This window comes from Martes martes (genome assembly GCF_963455335.1).
Source record: "Martes martes genome assembly, chromosome: 1".
Taxonomy (NCBI): Eukaryota; Metazoa; Chordata; class Mammalia; order Carnivora; family Mustelidae; genus Martes; species Martes martes.
The window spans coordinates 699,947-721,040 of NC_137888.1; the positions used below are offsets into that span (position 1 = coordinate 699,947).

Genomic DNA, 21,094 nt, shown 5'->3' on the forward strand with positions numbered 1-21,094 from the left:
GGCAGGGGCTATGGCGTGGCACACAGGGGTTGGGAGCACCGCCTCACGCACTCGGTGCCCGAGGCCAGCGAGCAGCAGTGCTCAAAGTTGGGGGGGCGGGGAGGAGAGCCTGGCGTACTGCGGCTCCCTGGGCCCCCAGCGCCAGCTGGTGAGGGGCCCTTCAGAGGAGGTAGCTGGGTGCTGGCCCACTCGGCTCCTGTCTGCGGTGGTTCTCGAATCCCTCATCTTCATCATGGGCAAAGCAGGGCCAGGCCGGGGGCAGGGAGGGGCACACCTCGAGGTTCTCGTGGAAAGACCTGGACATGGAGTGTGGAGGTGCCCCCTGGACGCCAGGGGCCTGGAGACGGTGGGCTGCCAGCCATGCGTAGGTGGCGCCCCGTCCCAGCCTCTGCCACGGGCTCTTGACTCCCCGAGACTCCCAGTTCCGTGCTCAATTTCCCCATGGAGTGCTTCTTTTATTTTGGAAGGGAGCTAGGAGAGACTCACCACCACCCACTGGCCAGAGGGGACACTGCTCTGGAGAATGCCAGGGAATCACGCTCACTGGGCCCTCACACCGGGGAAGAAGGACAGGCCACAGGGCCGCGGGGCAGTGGGGGGTGGGGCTGCCCTGGTGACCAGCAAGGGCCTTGCTGGGGCGGGGCCGCGGGGTTCCACCGGAATCCTTGGTGCACCCCACCGTGTGGCCTGCCACCCTGCGCAGGCCTGGTGGCCCCGTCATCTCCTCGGAGACCCGAGCAGAGGCAGAGTTCACTCAGTAGTTACCTTCCCGATGATGCTTCCAACTTCCTGTGGGAACAGAATCACAGAAAGATGATGTCATAGAGCAGAAGGAGAGACGGCCTGCGACAGATACCAGGAGACCCATCTGTGTTGGCAGCAAGGACGGGGGTCAGGACCGTCAGGAGGGAGCATGGTCAGGCCGCCTGTGCAACGGTCCTGAGTCTGGGGGCTCCTGGGTGCCTGTCTGACCCCGCTTCCCAGGCCCTGTCTCTGACAGAGCATCGAAATGAGCACTACGGGGATGAGAGTCATCGGAATAAAACAGCAGCGGAGTCCACAGAGACGTGCGGGAGTGGGCAGGTGACTGGACGCTGAGGTCTGGCGACAAGGCGTTCTCCGCAGTGTCCGCAGGCCCCAGCGGTGCGAACAGCAGGAGAAGAGCAGCCCTGGGCGACGGACCGAGGGCTCCGTAACGGAGGCCCTGAAATCTGGGCCCCTGATGGGGAGCCCCTGTGACCTTCCCACCGACAGGGAGGAAACATCAGAAAAGCCGCCTCGAGGAAGGGCGGGGACTTTCAGGGTAAAATGCAAGGAAAGGGCAGGGGCCCCTCCAGGCTGACGACCAGCAGAGCCGCGTCCGGCACGTGAAGGGCTGACCCCCCACCAGCACGCGTGTCCTGTGGTGCAGGGCAGGCTAAGATGACTGGTGACCCGACCGGGGCCTGAGGCGAGAGGCTGGGACATACTGGTGTCGGTACTCTGACATGGACGGGGCGTGATGCCCTTGTTTGTAGGACATACACACGCAGGGGTGCGGTGGCGGGGCAGCAGGTGGCAATCGGTCTCGAGGGGTTCCCGGAGAAATGTAGTTTGGAGGGGCTGCTCTGTCAGCTCGAGGCTGCGCGGGTTTGCAGAGCAGGCCTGGCGGCGGGCACGCCCTCCCTGGCTTCCCAGCCGGTCTGACGCGGCGGCCTTGGGCTGCATACCTTCCCGTGCATCAGCAGGCGGATGGTCAGGGTCACATTCAGGCCTTCTGAGACCTTTGACTCCATCTTTCTCCCAAAGTGCAGCCGGGGTCGTGGCTTCAGGTGCCGGGGGCGCCGTGAGGAAGGACGGATGGGGCCCAGACAGTGTCACCTGGAAAGGGAAGGCACAGATGCTGCCGGCTGAGAACACTGTCCACGCCGACACAGGGCAGGGGCGTCTTGGCCGGCAAGGACCTTCGGCTACTGGGGTGTGGGTAGGCGTGCGGGAGTCTGGAAGAGGGTGCTGCCTTCACTCCTGCTACTGGTGAGACACAAGGCTCAGGGAGGCAAAGGCTGCTGGGAGGGCAGCCCAGTCAGCAAGAAGGCGTAGCCCTGGGACATGCCCTGGTGTGACCTACTGGGGCTTGGGGCATGTGGCAGCGGGACGCTGGGTTTGGGAAAAACCCGGCAGGGACTAACTAATCGTGCGAGCCCAAGCACGTCGTCCAAACACTCTGGTCTCAGCTTCTGCCTCTGTGCGGGGGGAAACCGGAGAGGGAAAGGGCTCAAGTGAGTTGTGGGGTCCTGGCATGTGGCTGGAGCGTCTGTTCTGCTATCATGTTAGTTCGTGTTAGTTCTGTGTATTTCCACCCTCTGGCTACGACTCCCTTTGCCCTTAAAACCCAGGACACTATAGGCACTGGTGTTGTCTGCATGTTTAGAGTTAAGATCCCTTGGTGACCCCATTTCTAGAGTGGATCTAGTACCTACTAACAACTGCCGAATCCCTGAGCACCCCCTTTATCAAGTCTTTCCAGAAGATGCCTTACACACCCGTACCACTGGTCTACGTTTACTGTACAGTTCCTGCGGACAATGGGTCCAGCACTTAGCCCACCAAACAAAATTAAGCCTTCCCTTTATGATTTACAGGCCAAGCACGATGGCAGAGAGTAGACCCACCAGACCCATGGGAAGAGTGACTGGACTGTCCTGACTGTAGCCCCTTCTGGGGAAGGTCTAAATTCTCCTCCAGGCTCGATCCCAAGGGACAGGTCCCCCCACCACAGTGTACAGGGTGGCCCCCAAGACAGGTACCCGTGAGGATTAGAAGCGGAGGTCAGGTGGGACCAGGGCTCAGGGTGCAGCAAGGGGAGAGGGGAGGACCAGAAGAGGCTCAGAACAGATGGGAGGGGTCCGGATGGAGACGTCTGCGGAACCAGAGCCTCAGGGAGGCCCCGATGTGGGAGGCCCCGTGGGGGTACCAGACCTGACTCCAGGCCTGGGAAGGCATGTTTCACTCTGCAGGCAACACAGGTCAGGGGTGGGCTGTTTGGGTGGCCATCCTGGGAGTGCCAGCAGTCAGGGCAGCAAATGGGAGCTGGAGAACCACCTGCCGGGCACGTGGGAATGTCTCAGGGTGCAGGGAAGCTCCTGGGTGCCAGGGTCCACAAGGGTCAGAGAGGAGGGGGAATGAGGGGAGGGATGGGACATGGGGCATGAGTGACCCCCATGGGAGCAGGGAGTGGCCAGTCCTGGAGGGGGTGGGTAGGCCATGGGGCAGTGGTCACAGGGTCTGACAGCAGGGTGCTGCCGGGGGGACAGGGAGGGAAGGAGGCCTGGCTGGGGGAGATTCCAGATGACCTGGGACCCAGGGGTTCCCAAGGGGGGAAACCAGGTGGATCCCATGGAACAAAGAGTGCCACAGGCCTCCTGTAACTGCACACACCCGCCCAGGGGCACACCTGAAAGGTAGGTGGGGTGCCTGGGCCATGAAAGAAGGAGGAAGCCCCAGCCGACTCTGCGAGCACGCCCACATACGACCCCACGCTTGGTCTAAGTCCCTCAGCAACAGAGAAACCTGTGTGTGCCCCTGCCCGTGCCCCTGCCTGGGGGTCTGGACACCAGCCCTGCGATGTGACCTGTAAAGATGGGGGCTCCATCCACACACATGAGAGAACACAAGTTAAAATTGCAAGATTCTGCTTTAACCTTCTAGGTTTTGGGGGGCAAAACTATATCTTTTTCCTCATCAAAATATTCCTGCTGACAAATATGCTTCAAGGAGAATCCAGACATGAAGCCCAGAGACAGCACATTCTCACTCTCTGTTGGTGGTGGAGGGCACACACAGATGACAGCTGCGGACGCATTTCTGCACCAACAGACACGCGCACGTGACAACGTACCCCATGGACCATCAACGACTCAGACTAGTGGTCCTTGTTATGGATCAGACGATGCTTCTGAAGAGCCAGGATTCTGACAGGAAGCTCTAAGACCTGGCAAAGGCAAGTTTTAAAAACCACCCTTGCATATTAACACGGTCTGTCTCCACCGGCCAGCATGGGAGCCACTGGCCACCCGTGGTTATTCATACTGGAAAGAAGACACTCGCCAGCCGCACCGAGACTCGAACAAGCAGCCCCATGTGGCTGGTGGCTGAGCGGGGACGAGCACAGCAGAGAGCCCTGGTCCCGGGCGCTGTCCTGCGGGACGATGCAGGCCGCGTGGCCATGCCGGCAGGTCTGGCTGGAAGAGGGCACTCTGGACGGAAAGCCCGGGCCGGAGAGGAGACATTAGAGCCCAAGGATTGGCGTGGCACGGAGTTCACCGCGCTCGCTCCCGCACAGACACCCTGGAGCAGGCGGAGGTACCAGCCCCAGCGGAGCGGATTGGGCGCTGGGCACGCTGGGATACCAGGCCTCCTGTTTAATTAGAAACATCTCCTCCTGTGGGGGCAGCAGGGCCCTGCGGCCATGGTTACGTAAATGTTTCCAGCCACAGCGAAGAAAGTGGGTCAGCGAGTGCCGGGGAGCTTCAGGGTCCAGGCTGTCGGCCACCATCAGTCACACAGGCCAGCGAGCTGCCACGGAGGCCTGCCTTCATCACGCGGCCGAGGGTGAGCCGCACAGTGCCCTCTGTAGACTGCTGGGGACAAGGAGTGGCCCTGCATGGTGGTGAAGGTCACCTGCGACTCAGTGCCCTTGACCTTGAAGAACCTACCCTGTGCCAGCCACCGAGGGGCACCGGGCTATCGGCTCCCCCGGGAGCACAATCTCAGGTGCACGTGGTCCGTCCTCCGCCGGCCCTGCTGGGCTCTGGGACAGGTATTCCTCGGGGGCGGCCCCCAAGAGTATCGGGCCTTACCCCCGCCTTGGAGCCACCCCCGCAGCAGAGCCCAGCAGCAGCACTTGGGGTCACATGCGCCCAGAACCAAGCTGATGGGAAACGGTCAGAAAAAATCTCTGGGACTCACTCCTCCCCACACTTGGTGCTCCAGAAGGCAGACCTCCCGTGCCAGCAAGGACCCCACCTTCTGTTCTCTGAAGTGCTGGGAACTGAACATATTTGTAACTCGCCCAGTGGGAGGGAGAGGAGACACCGGCACGGTCCCCTGCAGGGCCTGGCGCAGCCCGCCGTGTGGCCCTGCGCCGACACCGTCCACAAATGTGCCTCGGCTGGAATGCAGCCTGCGTCCGACCGCCACAGCCGCCACGGCCAACCATGAGCAACCACAGCACTTCTGACCCCGTCAGCCCTCCCAGCCGCCTGTCCATCCGTCCATCTCTGCAATCCTGCCTTCTGGCTTCAGGCCCAAACCGGGGGTGCAGAGGCTCCCCTCTGTGGCCCCCAGAGCCTTTGTTAGCAAACCCCAATTCACAGATGCAGAGTTAATGAGTTCTTTTCTAGTTTCTTCTTTTGTTCTATAAAACTCTCGACATATGGCTTTATTGCATCCCACTACTACTGATTATCTGTCCTCTTTTTGACTCATTTCAAAACACCATCAAATTTCTCTTTGATTTCTCTTTTGGTTCATGGGATACTATGTAGTGTGTAGCGTGTTACTGAATTTTCGGACACTTAGAGATTTTCTGGATCTCTTTCTCCTGCTGGTTCTCTGACGGTTAGAGAATGTAGCTGGTGACATCTCAGGGGTGTCCCATGTCCGGAGGCGCGCCTGCGGGCCAGACTGTGGTCGGTCCCAGGAAGCGTGTGCTCTGTGTTGGGGTGGAGCCTCTCACAGCCCGGATGGTACCAGCGGCGGTCCTCTGCGGTCCCGTCGGGTCCCCAGGGCGCCGGGAGGGCCTGCGCTGCAAGGTCTGTCGTCAGCACCCGACCACCGCGCTGTTGCCTCCGGCCGAGGGACCAACGGACTCCTTCGTCACCGTGAGACAGTCCTCACGCCTGGCTGCGGCCTCAGCTCTGAAGCTTCTCTGTTGTGAAGGTCGTGACCCGGCTTTCTTCTGACTGGTGTCGGTGCGGCGCATCTCCTTCCATCTTTTACCTTGAACCTGTCTTTATACTTCGAGTGAGTTTCCTGTAGGCAGCGCATGGCTGAACCTTGCCTTTTTATCTCGCTCACGATCTCTGCCCTTTAACTGGGGTGTCCTGACCTTTGACAGCGACTGCGGACACGGTGGAGCTGGGATCTGTCGTTCTACTGCTTGTTTCTCTCTTTACCGTCTGTCTTCGGTCCCGTTTCTGTCGGTTTCTCCTCTGCCACCTTGTGCATGAACTGCACACCTTTTAGGATTTCACTTTACCTCCTTCGCCCACTTATCAGTTATGACCCTCGTTTTGTTATCTTGGGGCTGCTCGGCACACACCCTGAACCCATCACCGTACAGTGTGAGCGATCTGTCACTTAGCGCAGTGGGGGAGCGCCTGACATGGGCGCTAACTGTGCCTCTGTTTCCCCTCTTGGCCTCTGCACTGTGGCGCACTTCCGTTCTCCTGAGTTGTGAACCAACAGTCTTGTTTCTGACTTAAACAGTCAATCATCATCTAGAGGGATGTAGCTGATAAGAAAACACGTCTTTCTGCCTACCCACGTGACGCTCACCCCGCCGTGTGCAGGCAGCGTCCTGACTGCTCTCCGATTTCTTCTACCTGAAGAGCTTCCCGGAATATTGTCTGCACCACAAGCCTGCTGGTGATGGAGTCTGTTTCCGTGGGTCTGACAGGTCTGCTCACCTCAGCGATGAACGAGTCTCACCTGGCACAGAACTCCAGGTCAGCAGGGGTCTCTTTGGGTCCCCGAGAGACGTGTCCCTGGACCCCTGGCCTCTGCTGCTGCCCCCTGACCCCTCACCTGCGCTGTGGGCAGGGAGAAGCCTGCCGCGTTCTCACTGTTTCACTATCTGTAACGTGTCCTTTCCCACAGCACGTGTAAAGGATTTTCTCTTAATCCGTGGCTTTGAACAACTTACTCGGCCTGTGCTTTGTTGCAGTTTCCTCAGGACGTTTGGTGCTCATTGAGCTTCTTGGATTTGTGGCCTTCGAGTGTTCACTGAATTTGGAAAATCGTGGCCATTGGTTTTCAGACACTCTTTTTACCCTGCTCCTCCCCCACTCCCAGGGCCCCCAAACCATGTCTGTTCGCTGCCTGAAGTTGAGCCGAGCTCACGGAGGCTCGTTTACTTCCTTCTGCCTCTTGTCTTCTCATTTGACAGGTTCTGTTTCCGTCCTAAAGTTTAAAATCTTCCGCTCTGCAACTCCCAAGCTCTGGTTAATCCCACCCAATGCACTTTTCACCCAAGACTCGCGTTTCCACTCTAGAAACTCCGTCTGGGTCTTGGTCATGTCTTCCATGTCCCCGTTGAAGAAAGCTGACCCTTCGCTTCCTGAACACGCAGTTTACAGTTTTGATACTGATCTCAAGGTCCACACCCCGCAGGTGCACCGTCGTCACTTCTGAGTCTAGGCCCAGGAGGTGCCCAGCGAGCGGGGGGAGCACAGGCCCCTGCTGACTCCGGCAAGACTTTCTCTCTGCGGCTCCTACCGCGGACGCTCCTCGGCCTCAGTCAGACCTGGCTGCCCGGGACGTGGATGCGCGGCCTCCCAGGAGCCCGCGGGACAGAGCCCCTCTTCTGGCCCGGCCGCTCCCTCTGTCCCGTGTGGGGGCACAGGGCTGGGGTGCGAGGCCCTGCGCGGTTCGGCTGGGTCCGTAAGGCGATAGCCTAGGTCCGAACCGCCCCCCGCCACACAGCGTCCCGGCGCGGAGACAGGGCTCCACCGCCGGCTGCTCCGCGCGGCCCGGCTGCTGGGCAGTCGCAGGTGGCCCGGCGCTGCGGCGGGAAGCCGGAGACCAGCAGTGAGGGAAGGCGCAGGGTGAGGCCGGGCTGCGGGAACAAGAACGGGAAGGGGAGGCCTTGACGGGCAGAGGAAGGCGCAGGGTGAGGCCGGGCTGCGGGAACAAGAACGGGAAGGGGAGGCCTTGACGGGCAGAGGAAGCCTGAGAACGAGGCCACTGCAAAGGTTCCTGACATACGTCTTGAGTCTCCTGCCACCAGGCAGGGACAGACAGTTGCCACCCACAACGTCCTGAGGAAGGACTCTGGCTGTCCTGGTGTGGGTCACGGGTTGAGGTCTGAGGGGCCAGGTCCCGTGGCCAGACTCTGCACGGGACCCGCTGCTCTGCGTGGAGCATTTCCAGGGCAAGCGGGCGCCCCGGACGGAGCTGGGCTCCCTCCCAGGCAGGGCATCAGCAGCCTTCCTATGTGCATTTGCTCGTAAGAGCACCCTGCTTTTCACAGGTCCTTGCCCCCACTGCCAGGCTGGAGGGGATCTGGGGGACAAAGGTGAGCTCTGGGAGGTGTAATCCTCCACGTCTGGGCCAAGTCTCCAGGGGCTCACCCGCTCTCCTCTCACAAGGCCGAGCGGCACGTACGGCGTGTGTCTGCAGCTGTGGTCAGAGCACCGCCCCACGCGCTCTGGGGGAGCCTGGCACCCGGACTGCTCTCGGTTGTGAGGCCAGCGGCAGAGTGCCAGCTCTCTTGGTACCGACACAGGGTCTGAGCTGGGGAGGGGGAGAAGAAGTCCAGGGCTGCTGGGAGGTCAGAGGGAGGGGCTGCCGTGACACCGGGTGAGCGGATGGGGTCCCCGCTGGGACTACTGGGCAGGTCCGTGCTGACAAGCAGATTTTCTGCTGCTCAGGTCCCGCGAAGCCAGTGTGAAGCTGGAGGGGCCCTCTGAGTTGAGCTTCCGGGAAGCCGGACACTCAGATCCCCACATTCATATCTGGGCCACATCTTTGCAGGGAGGCATCAGGAGGAGGAGGAGGGGAAAGTCCTTACAAGGCCTAAATACGGCCCAGCTCTGTGTCACTTACTGACTGCTCGCTAGTCAAAGGAAACACATGCAGACGGTGCGGGTGTTGTCCGGCAGCCCCGGGCAGCCCAGGCGGGCTTGCCCTGGACAAGCGGCCCCTCTCTGCCCTCACTCAGCCACCTCCAGGGCCTCTGAGCTTCCCTGCCAGCTCTCTCTCCATCTTCAAAGATGCAGCAGACCCAGGAAGGAACATTCAGGAAGCCAGAGTCAGTTGCTATGCACACGTGATAACCACCACGGGCAGATTCTGTGCACACACAGAAGACGCAATCTTTTGAGTTTCACTTGAAATTCAGGATGGCTTCGAGAAGTCAGCTTCCATGGGGGATCCGTACAGACAGCAGAGACGGTACTCGGGAGGGCGGCAGACACGTGACGTGACACAGGACGCCAGAGGCCCCGTCAGCACACGGGCATCCTGCTGCTGAGCAAGTATGTGCGGTGGGAAGCTGCCCACGAATGCTCGCCACGGGCCCCTGGAGACCAGCTCTGCGCAGCCGCGTAGCCTGCCCGCTGCCGTCGGCGTGGACTATGCTGGAAGCCAGCAGCTGCGTGGGCACTGCTGATGAGCAAGGCTGGCAGGATGGCCTCCCCATGTGGGGAGCTCTGGCCTGATGGCCCCCAGAGCCCTCCTCTGGTTGGACCTCTCCTCGGTGGTTGGCCTCTGTTGATGCCTTGACTTCCCCTTTCAACTGGGAGGTGTGGGTACCATGTGGCCCCACTGTATAGATGGAAGGACTGACGCTTTACGCGGTAAAAGAGGTGCCCAAGGGCCTGCGGGAAGCGGGGCCCAGCCAGCCCGCCCCAGCATCTGTGCTCCGGACTGTGGCGTCTAGCGGAGCAGCAGGACTTCCGTGCCGGCAAGGCGGAGCAGGGGCGCCTTCCCCGGGAGACACGGAGACCTCCGGGTCTCGCATTCAAAGCAAACACAGGAAGATGCTGAAATGTTGAGAGGAACAGGCAGACGAGCAGACCAGTGGCCCACGGGGTGATGTGGTGGAGAAACGTCACTGCACTTAAAAGAGAAAAACAATTAGATGACAGTGGACTTCCTTAGAAGCCTCAGTCCAGACGGAAGTGGAACAATAGCTTTAAGTGGTTAGAAGGAAAGAAATGTCAACCTGGAACCACATGCCCTGTGAAAGTGTCTCTCAAGAATGAAGGAGAAACTGAGATATCGTAAGAGGAAGGAAAACGAAGCGCTAGTTGTCCAGAGGGACGCCACAAGAGCGGTTCTAAGTTGTCCACAGATGACTTCACAAGAGTGGTTCTAAAGGAGGTTCTCCACGTGGAAATGAAATGATACAGAAGGAACCTCGAAATACCAAGAAGGAAGAAAGAACACAGCAATCAAAAACATTAATATGTTCAACAGGCTTTCATTCTCCTCTTGGGTTTTCTAAATTATGTTTAATGGTTGAAGCAAAAATTACAGTACTGCCTGACGTGATCCTAACAGTGTGCTGAGGAAATATTTACAAAAATTACATTATGCATGGGGGAGGGTAAGGAATCATAAAGGGAGTTAAAGTCTCTACATTTCTCTCACACTGGTAAAATGTCAACACTAGCTGAATTCATAAACTGTATATATACTATCTGTAGTAATATCTAAGAGGCTACACAGAGAGGTATACTCAAAAACACTATCAATAAGCCAAAATAGAATTTTTTTTAAAGATGTTATTTATTTATTTGACAGACAGAGATCACAAGTAGGCAGAGAGAGAGGAAGGGAAGCAGGCTCCCCGCTGAGCAGAGAGCCGGACGCGAGGCTCAATCCCAGGAACCCAGGATCATGACCTGAGCCGAAGGCAGAGGCTTTAACCCACTGAGCCACCCAGGCGCCCCCCGCAAAATAGAATTCTAAAAAAATATTCAGTAACCCACTGGATGGCAGGAAGAACACAAAAAAAAACGGAACAAACAGGAAAAAAATAAAATGGCAAATTTAAGCCCTAACATCCCAATAATTATATTAAATGTAAATAGTCTAAATTCACCCATTAAAAAACAGACAATGGCAGAGTAGACTAAGAAACATGACTCAACCGTATGCTGTCTACAGGAAATTCACTTCCAATAGGACAATATAAACCTATTGAAAAAAATCATGGAAAAAAATGTATCATGCAACTATTAACCAAAAGAAATCAGGAGTGGTTATATTAATATCAGATAATAAGAAGTATTGGTGAGGATGTGGAGAAAAAGGAACCCTTGTGCACTGCTGGTGGGAATGTAAACTGGGGCAGCCACTGTGGAAAACAGTATGGAGGTTCCTCAAAAATTAAAAATAGAAATATCATATGATCCAATAATTCTTCTTCTAGGTATTTATCCAAAGAAAATGGAAACACCAATCCAAAGACATATATGCACCCCCACCATTCACTGCAGCACTGTTTACAATAACCAAGAGGTAGAAGCAGCATAAGCATCCCCCAATGGATAAATGGACCAAAAAATGCAGTATACATACACCATGGGCTATTACTCAGCAATAAGAAAGAATGAAAGCTTGTCATCTGTGACAATATAGATGGACCTTCAGAGTATTATGCTAAGTGAAATAAATCAGAGAAAAACAAATGTTGTATGATTTCACATATATGTGGAATCTAAAAAACAAAATGAATAAAACAATACAGAAATAAATTCATACATACAGGAAACAAACTGTTGGTTACCAGAGAGGGGAGAGGTTGGTGGGGGGACCAAAGCAGGTAAAGGGGATTAAGAGGTACCTTCTTCCAGTTACAAAATGAGTAAGTCATGGGGATGCAGAGTACAGCATAGGGACTGTGCTCAGCAGTATGTAATAACAGCACAGTGACAGACAGCAATCAGAGATATCATGGGGATAATCTTGTAATATACAAAAATATTAAGTCTAAAAAAATTAAAACCTATTAATCTCATTAAATATTAAAGCTATTACGTATACCTGAATCCAATAGGATATTGTATATAAATTATACTCCAATTAAAAAATAGACTTCAAAGCATTGAAAATTATCAGATACAGGTAGGGACATTGTATAATGGTAAGAGGATCAAGCGATGAGGAAGCAATAGCAATCCTAAATGCGTGTGAATTAAACACCAGGTCTGTGAAATCTGCGAAGCAAAAACTGATAGAAATGAAAGGAAAAATACACATATCCACAATTATGCTGAAGATTTCAATATTGTATCTCAACAACTGAAAGAATCAGGCATAAAACCAGCAGGGATATGGAAGAACTCGCACCACCATCAATCAATAGGACCTAGCCGACAGTTATCTAATGTTACATCTGGCAACAGAAGAATACACGTTCTTTTCAAGCACCCGGAGAATATATGCCAACACCCGTCTCCTTCACCATCAAACGAACCTCAGTGTTTAAAATAATCAGAATCATACAGTATGTTCTCTGATCACAACTGAATCAAACTAGAAATTAGTAACAGAAAGGTAACAGGAAAATTTCCAAGCACTTGGAAACTAAAACAACACACATCCAAACAATCCTTGGGAAAAAGAGGAAATGTCCAGTCTTATTTAAAAAAAAAAATACATTGACCTGAGTGAAAATAAAAATAAAAATACAACATACCAAAAACTGAAGCAGTGCCTATGGGAAAGTATAGCACAAAATATATACACCAGAAAAAAGAAAGTCTCCAATCAGTAATCTAAGTTCTAATTTTAAGACTTTAGAAAAATAAGAACAAAATAAATACAAGCAAACAGAAGGAAGGAAATAAGAACAATCACTGAAATTAGCAACAGAGGGGCGCCTGGGTGGCTCAGGCAGTTATGGAGCCCCATACGGGCCTCCATGCTGGGTGTGGAGCCTGCTGAAGATTCTCTCCTCTCCTTCTGCCCCTACTCCCCATCTCTAAAAATACATAAATGAATGAATGATAAATAAATAAATAAAATGGAATTAGAAACAGAAAAACTAGAGAAAATCAATAAGATCAAGAGCTGATTCCTTGAAAAGATCCATAAAATGGACAAGGTAATACAAAGACTGACAAAGAAAAGAGGTCAGACAAAATTTAATGTGAGGAATGACACGGCACTATCACAAAGAGCCTTGTAGCTCAAAGGGGTGAGGAATGCTAAGAACAACTCTACACAAATGAACTGACATAGACAACCTGACCTGTTTCTGCAAAAAACAAACTACCCCAACTCATCCAATATGAAATAGATAATTTGAATAGCCCTATATTAGTATTACAGAAACTCATAATTTTAAAACTCAAAAAAGAAAAAAATCTCCAGACCCAGATGGTTTCACTGGAGAATTCTACCAACAGCTTTAAGAAGAATTAACACCAATTCCACATACTCTCCTTCAGAAAATAGAAGAGAAAAAGAAATACTTTGTATTTCATTTTATGAAGCTAGTATCACCTTAAAACAAAAATCAAAGTGTACGAAAGAAAAAAAAAAAGTGCCCTTAAGAATATAGGTGTAAACATCCTTTAAAAATGTTAGTAAATAGAATTTAGCAAAATTTAGCAAAATACAAGATTTATAAGCTATGACTATTCTTCTAGTGATGCAAGGCTGGTTTACTCTTTGAAAATCAATTAATGTAAGCAATTACATTAACAGACTAAGGAAGAATGTTGCACGATCAAGTCAATGCATGCAGAATAGCATTTGACAAATTCAACACCCATTCGCGACAAAAACTCTCAAGGAAAAAGTAGGAATAGAAGGGAACTTCCTCAACTTGATAAAGAGCTTTACACCCCCCCCCCCACCACATCTAACATCACACTCAGGGTTGAACCCTGTTCCCCCTGAAGATAAGGAACAAGACAAGGACATCTCCTCTCACCACTGTGATTCAATGTGATGTTGGAGCTCTAGCCAGTATGACAAGGCAGGAAAGGAGATAATAGGTACACTGATGAAAAGGGAAGAAACAAAACTGTCCCTACTTGCAGATGACATGAAATACTTAGGTATAAACCTAACAAAACATGTATAGGACTTACATGATAAAATCACAAAGTGTTTATGAAAGAAATCAAAGATCTAAGTAAATGGGGAGATATACCATGTTCATGAACTGTGATTTATCACGGTAAAAAGATGTCAACTCTCTCCAAGTTGATACATAGTTTTAACATAATTCCTATCAAAATCTAGCAATAAATTCACGGATACAGGTAAGATTATTGCAAAATTTATATGAAAAAGCAAAGAAACTAGAATAGCTAAAACAAATTTGACCAAGAAAGAAAAAGTCAAAGGAATCAGCCTCCCCAATTTTAAGACTCACTACACAGCTACTGTAATCAAGACTGTGTGGTACTGGCAGAGGGAGAGACACACAGATCAATGGAACAGAACAGAGAACCCAGAAATAGACCCACACAAATATGCCCAAATGATTTTTGACAAAGACGTGAATGCTGTTCAATGCAGGAAAGATGACTTTTTCAACAAATGGTGCTAGGGCAATTGGATGTCCATGGGCAAAGATATAACTTTGACTTAAACTTCCAATCTTATATAAAAATTAACTCAAAATGGATTATCAACTTACATAAAATGTAAAACTATAAAATTTCTGGGGAAAAAAAAAGGAAATAAATTCTAAAGATCCAGGGCAAGGCAGATTTCTTGGATTGATACTAAAAGCACATTGTTCAAAAGAAAAAACTGATAAATCAAATGTTTCAGGAGTAAAAAACCTTGCTTTGCAAAAAATCATGTTTAGAGGATGAAAAGATAAGCCACAGACTGGGAGAAAGTATTTACAAACCACATTTCTGACAAAGAGCTAATTTCTAAAATATATAAAGAATGATCACACTTAACAGTAAAAAACTGAACAATCCAATTAGAAAATGGGCAACAAATATGGTTATTACACCAAAGAAGATATATATACGTAGACAGCAAATGAGCGGGTGAGATGGTGCCCGACGCCATCACCCCCCAGAGAGACGCACCTCAAGCCACATGCGGCACCAGCACACACCCGTGAGAACGGCTATGAGGGAAAACCGCGGCCACCCCACACGCTGGCGAGGATGCAGAGAAGCGGGTCACACACTCAGCTGGCAGGAACCTAGCAGGTGCAGCCACGCCGGAGAACAGTCTCGGGGTGTCTTAAAAACGAAACACGCGCATTCATTTAGAGAAATGAAAATCTACGCCCTCAAAAAACCTGTATGTGATTTTCACTGCAGCTTTCTTTGTTTTAACTGCCCCAAACTAGAAGCACCTTCAACCAGCGACTGCTTAGCCAGTCACAGGACGTGGGACGTGTACAGCTGTGACCGGGAAAGAAGTCCTCGGCCAGAAAGCAGAAGAGACGACGACGCACTCAGCAGCCCGGATGAACCTCCAGAGAATCGGGCTGAGGGGAGTCAGCCAATCCCCAACGATCACACACTGTGTGATTCCCTTACGCAACAGTCTGCAAACGACGACTACAGGAGCAGAGGACAGACTGTCCGTCTCCAGGGTGAAGGACGGAGTAGGAACAGGAGGGCGACACCTGTGGCTTTGGGAGGACAACCTGGAGATGCGTGTGGGGGGTGCGAGGTTCTGCATCAGCACCAACATCCTGGTGTTGGGGAAACTGAGGAAAGGGGGCATGGAATCCCTCTGTGTTACTCCTTACAACTGCTCGTGAATCAAGTTACCGCAAATACAGAATTTAATTAGAAGAAAAAAAAAGCAGCTGCTTTGACCCGAGATTGTACCAGGCAACTCTCAATTCACAGAAGAGAAAGCGAGCCGAAACTTCCTCAGATAATTCCAACAAAAGAACTGTTCTGACACTGTGAGGAGATCGGAGTCATAATAGGAGTCAGACAGCAACAACTCACCGGCTCCTGACGGGAAGTACTTCGACCGAGTCCCTGGCTTCGATGCTGAGTCAGAGCACCCCCCTCATTCCTTCACCACGTCCCCGCTCACACCCTCACTCGCGCTCACACCCTCACACCGCTCACACCCACACCCTCACCCACACACCCACTCACACTCTCACACCTGTCCATACCCTCACCCACACCCCACTCACACCCTAACACCCGCTCACACCCTCATCCACACACCCACTCACACCCTCACCCACACACCCACTCACACCCTTGCCCACACACCTGCTCACACCCACACACTCTCACACCCTCACCATCACCGACACACCCGCTCACACCCACACACCCACTCACCTCACCCACACACCCGCCCACACCCTCACACCTGCCCACACCAACTCACACCCTCACCCACATACCCACTCACACCCTCACCCTCACACTAACCCACACACCTACTCACTCTCACAACACATCCATCCACACACTCACACCCACACACCCACCACTCACGGACACAAGCTCACCTCCTCACTCTCACCTAGACACTCACTCACCCTCACACACGTACCCATTTACTTGTGTACACCCGCTCTCACACTCCCACTCATGTGGGTCGTTCCCCGGTGCCCGCCTCACCAGCCTGGGTAGTCCTGGGCAAGCAGGCGATACGGCAGACACAGCTCTTGAGAACCTCTAGTATCAACTCGGCCTTGGCTGTCCTGGGAGACGGGACCTGACCAGGGGGTGTCATGTGCCATCACCATCCCACATAGCTCAGGGACCCTGGGTGTGGATGGCATGTTTGGGGGCACAGGGAATGTACCCATGACTCTGAGAACTCCACATGGTCTGTATCTCTTTGCCCCGGTCTGTGGCGGTGATGCGACTGTCCCCCCAGATATCACAAAAAGGAAAAAGGACCCCCAGCCCTCCCCATAATGGTGCAGCCCAAGGCCTCCCGTGCAGGCCCGTCCCATGTGCCCTGGGAGGCACAGAGACTCTGCACCGGTTCCCCCAGGGCAGGGAGAAGACACTGGTCCTGGACACAGTGAGCAGAGGACACGGCCTCCTGACGGTCACGTTGTGGTCACCGGCTGGCCACTTTTACTGGGATATGTGGAGGGTATGTCTCACCACACATCACCAGTGACCTTCCAGAACCTCAAATCAGGCCGCCATCTCCTTCCTGAAACTCGCGGGCATCTTCCCGTCACCCGTGTAATTCCGCCCGGGCTCCTTCCCTCCCACAGCACTGCCGCAAGGGCTCTGCTGCCAGACCGCTGGCCCCGCCGCCTGCTTTCCCGGGGACAGGCCGAGTGCGCCCGCTGCCGGGGCCTTCCTCTGAGGACGCTCCCAGCCAGTCCTCTGCCTGCACCCAGTCTCTCCTGGGCTCTGTCTTCCCCGACCGCCCGGGGCCTGTCACCCTGCGGGCAGGGGACGCTTTACCCTCTTCGCTCAATACTGAGCCCCCAGTCCCTAGCACCATCCCAGGCCTCCGAGAGGGCAGCGTGAATTCAGCAGCTACTCGAAGTTCGGGTGAACACGAACACTGAGCCCTGAGCCCTGAGCCCAGGTCCGTCTCCATGGTCCCATGGGACATCCTGAAACCAGAATTCCATGATTTCCAAGCTTGGACACTCACGAAACATCCAAGATTCGCTTTCCGTTCCTCGCAGGCCCTCCCCTCTTCACTCATTCACGTGGTCCCTGAGGGCCTGCTGTGGGCCAGACGGTGAAGGGGCGTGGGGGGTGCCTGGGGACTTGTCCCCTGTCTGTCCCCTCAGCCCAGGCTCCGCCCGATCTGCAAGCCTGCAGCTCCCGCTGGAGGGTGGAGGGGACGCTCGGAAACAAACAGGTCTTGTTAAGGCTAATGAAAGGATGCAGAGAAGCGCCACGGGGGAGCCCACCCCTGGAGACAAGACGAACAAGCGCCCCCCCCCTTCCGAGTTCCTGGAGCTCGGGGCCGCTCCTGCCCTTCTCCAGGGTCAGCCCGCCTGGAGGCTTAGCTCCATTTCCAGCTCCGTTAGTTTCTGGTCTCTGACAGTTTCTTCCCTCCTGCTTGCCTTTTCTCATTCTTGCTCTTTTCTTCTAGTTTCTGAAGGTGGGACCCTACTGTCTGGAGATCTTCCTCACACGGGCAGTTCAGGCTCCGGCTCTCTCCGCACGTCCTCAGCTACTCGTATCCGACGAGTTCTGATAAATACAAATATTTCTTTCGGTTCAAGATATTTTGCAACTTCCCTGGGTACTCCCTTACCGACCAGCACATTATTGAGAGGTGTGTGTTTTGATTTTTAAGTATTTGGAAAAATTCTAGTTACCTTTGGTTACTGATTTCTAGTGTATTTCTGCTCTACTCAGAAAATATAGGATTTCAGTTGTTTTAAATTTGTTAGTCTTTTATGTTTTAACACAGAGTAGGGTCCACCTTGCAAACGTCCTGTGTGCACACGGAGATGTGTGGCCTCCGGCTTCTGGAGGGGGCGGTATCCTGTCCGGGTCACTGAGACCCAGCTGACTGGGCCAGCCTGTTGTCTCTGCCCGCGCCGACGTGCCCTCTGCACCCCGCCGTACCCGACGGGGTAGACTCGGAGTCTCCAAGTCTCACTACGGCTCTGTCCTCTGCGCCTTTCCATTCTGTCAGTTTTTGTTCCGAGTCCCGGGGGCCTGTTACTCAGCACACACACATCTGGGACTGATAGGCCACTTGGTGAATCGGTCATTGTACACTGACATGATGTCCTCCTTACCCCTGGTGACACTCCTTGTCCTGAGCCCACTTGGCCTGACACTACTGTAGCCTCTCCAGCTGCCTTCTGATTAGTGTTCATGTGACACGACTTCTGTCCTTTCCCTTTTGACCCACCGCCGGCGTAGTTCGTGTGTCTGTCGACTGCACATCGATTCCACTGCTTTTTCAGGACATTCTGATCATCTCTCACTTTTATTTGCTCTGTTTACACAGTCTTTTTGCAGACTGAGTAACTGTTAGTCTAATGTAGAGACGTGTGCGTGCGATTCCGAAGTGATCTTGGATCCATGATGGTCACAAAAACAGCACCGAGAGTTTCTGCGCGTCCCTCCCTCACTTCTACTTGCCACCACAACAGCCACCCTGGGAAGATGCTACGAACCACGTGCAGGTGTGTGCGTGTGTGTGTGTGTGTGTGTGTGTGGGCACGCATGTGCACAGGCCTGTGAGACCTTCCCCCACGCTGGGTTTCTCTGACCACTTCCAAAGCAGGAGCACCAGAGACCCCTGGTGCTCTCCCCAACCCCAGGCAGCCACTACCATTCTGTCATTCCAAGAGCTCTGTACGAATCAGCCCAGACAGCCCAGCCAGGCCCCTCGCCAAGGACATCTGCGCTGCTTCTGGGTTTTGTCGGTCACAGATCAGGCAGCTGGAACCACAGTGCGCACGCGTCCGTGTGGCCGTCCAGAAGCGTGACTGCTGCATGGTGCATAGTGTCTGTCGACCCCGATACGAAACGGACACGCCGTTGGCCCCTGCCCGCCGGCAGACAGCCCAGCCGCCCTGCGCTCTCGCCTGAACCTGGGCCGGGGGCGTTTTCACTGGAGCCGCTCTCACAGGCAATCGTGGTACCTCGTTGGGGTTTCGTCTGCTTCCCCTCGGAGCTTCATGTGCTCACTTCCCATCCACTCACCCTGTTCGGAAACATGCCCGCGTCCTCTGTCGTCTTGCGTCCGGACGGCTCGCTCTGTTGCTTTGAGTCTGACGCGCTCCCCATACAGCGGGGAATCACACGCTTTGCTGGAACGTGATTTACACAGATTTCCTCTGAGCTCCTGATTTGTCTTCTCGCATCTCGACAGAGACATTCACAAAGCAAATGGCTTTAACTGTGACAAAGGTCCATTGCTGAATTTTATCTTTTACGGACGTGACTCTTTCTCCTGAAGAGTAGTTTCACGTTTTGCATTCAGATACTTGCCATTTTGAGCTAACTGTGGCATAAGCTATGATGTTTAAGTCGAGGGGTTTTTGGGTTTTTTTGTTTGTTTTGGGTTCGTTTTAGTGTTTACATACACATATCCAATCGTTTCAATGCCATTTCTTGAAAAGGCTACCCTCTGTGTACTAAACTGCTTTATTAGCATGGCCCATACCCACGTGGGTGCACCCTGGTCCCTGGTGAGTTCCATCCATGTATGTGCCTAACTACCCATCACCTCCACATCTTTTTTGCTTTAAGATTTTTTTTTTTTAATTTGACAGAGAGAGACAGCGAGAGAGGGAACGCAAATAGGGGGAGAGGGAGAAGCAGGCCCCCTGCTGAGCAGGGAGCCTGATGTGGGGCTCGATCCCAGGACCCTGGGATCACGACCTGAGCCGAAGGCAGAGGCTTAACGACTGAGCCACCCAGGCGCCCTACCACCTGCACATCTTGATTCCTATACCATTACCACGTTCAAAATAGTCTTGGGTTAACTAGTTCCTTTTTGTTTTCACAAAAATCTTAACATCACCTTGTTCCTATCTATAAACACTCCCACTGGGGCTTTGACAGGAACAGCATAAACCTCAGACCTGTCTGGGAGACATCAACGTCTTTGTCATGCTGAGTGTCCCGATGTGGGACGACGACGTCTCTGACCTGATCTTCCTTGATTTCTCTCACTGGCATTTCGTAGTTTTCAGCATCCAGAATCCTGTGCATGTTTTGTCAGACCCGGAGCAAGTATCTCACTTTTTGGAGCTCCTGTAAATGGTACTGGGTTTGGCATTCAGTTTCTGACGGCTCACGAGCAGTCTGCAGAACAGAACTGACTTTGGTCTGCCGACCTTTCACTCCTAAACAGGTGAACCTGCTTAGTGGTTCCAGGAATTTCCTGTAGGCTTAATGGCATTTTCGATGCAGGCAATCATGTCATCTGCAAACAGAAGACAGGTTTATTTCTTCCTTCCCAATCTGTCTGCCTGTCATTTCTGTTTCCCGCCTGAGCTGGCTAAAGCTGGCAGCACATGCTCGACAGAGCGGCGAGAGCAGACACCCTTGTTTTGCTAACGATTTGGGGGGAAGCATTAGTCTCTCACCATTAAACATAATGTTAGTTGGTAGGCATATTTTACTCCATTTTTTAAAAAAAGATGTTATTTATTATCTGGAAGAGAGAGAATGTGCAAGAGCGGGGGGATGGGCAGAGCAGGAAGGAGAGGGACGAGCAGGCTGCGCTGGCAGGGGGCACAGAACGACCCCAAGATCATGACCTGAGCTGAAACCAAGAATTGGACACTTAACTGGCTAAGCCACCCAAGCACCCATCGCTTACTCCATTTTGATCAGAACCAAAACTTCGTTCAGTCTTTCATATTGATTAAACTGGCAAAATCTGTTTATAATCAGTACCACCTAGAGAAATTCTGGTAAATTTTTAATCACTCTTTCTTGAAAGAATATTCAAATCAATAGAATTC

The 21,094-nt window shown here is 52.8% G+C and overlaps 1 protein-coding gene across 8 annotated transcripts in view; it reads right to left on the bottom strand.

The window, feature by feature from the left end:
• The window catches only part of PCBP3 (poly(rC) binding protein 3), a 30,151-nt gene extending 28,361 nt beyond the window's left edge, over nucleotides 1-1,790 (bottom strand). For 5 of the 8 annotated variants that reach the window (XM_080813699.1, XM_080813697.1, XM_080813698.1 and 2 more), the window contains exons 1-2: nucleotides 1,710-1,781; nucleotides 766-789 (exon numbers count right to left, since the gene is read on the bottom strand). In XM_080813699.1, the coding sequence (XP_080669825.1) occupies nucleotides 766-789; nucleotides 1,710-1,775 (90 nt within the window). In that variant the 5' untranslated portion in view covers nucleotides 1,776-1,781. Of the gene's footprint in view, nucleotides 1-765; nucleotides 790-1,709 lie in introns of all 8 variants that reach the window. The other 3 variants (XM_080813694.1, XM_080813692.1, XM_080813696.1) reach the window with 2 other exon arrangements.
• Nucleotides 1,791-21,094: the final 19,304 nt, after the last annotated feature.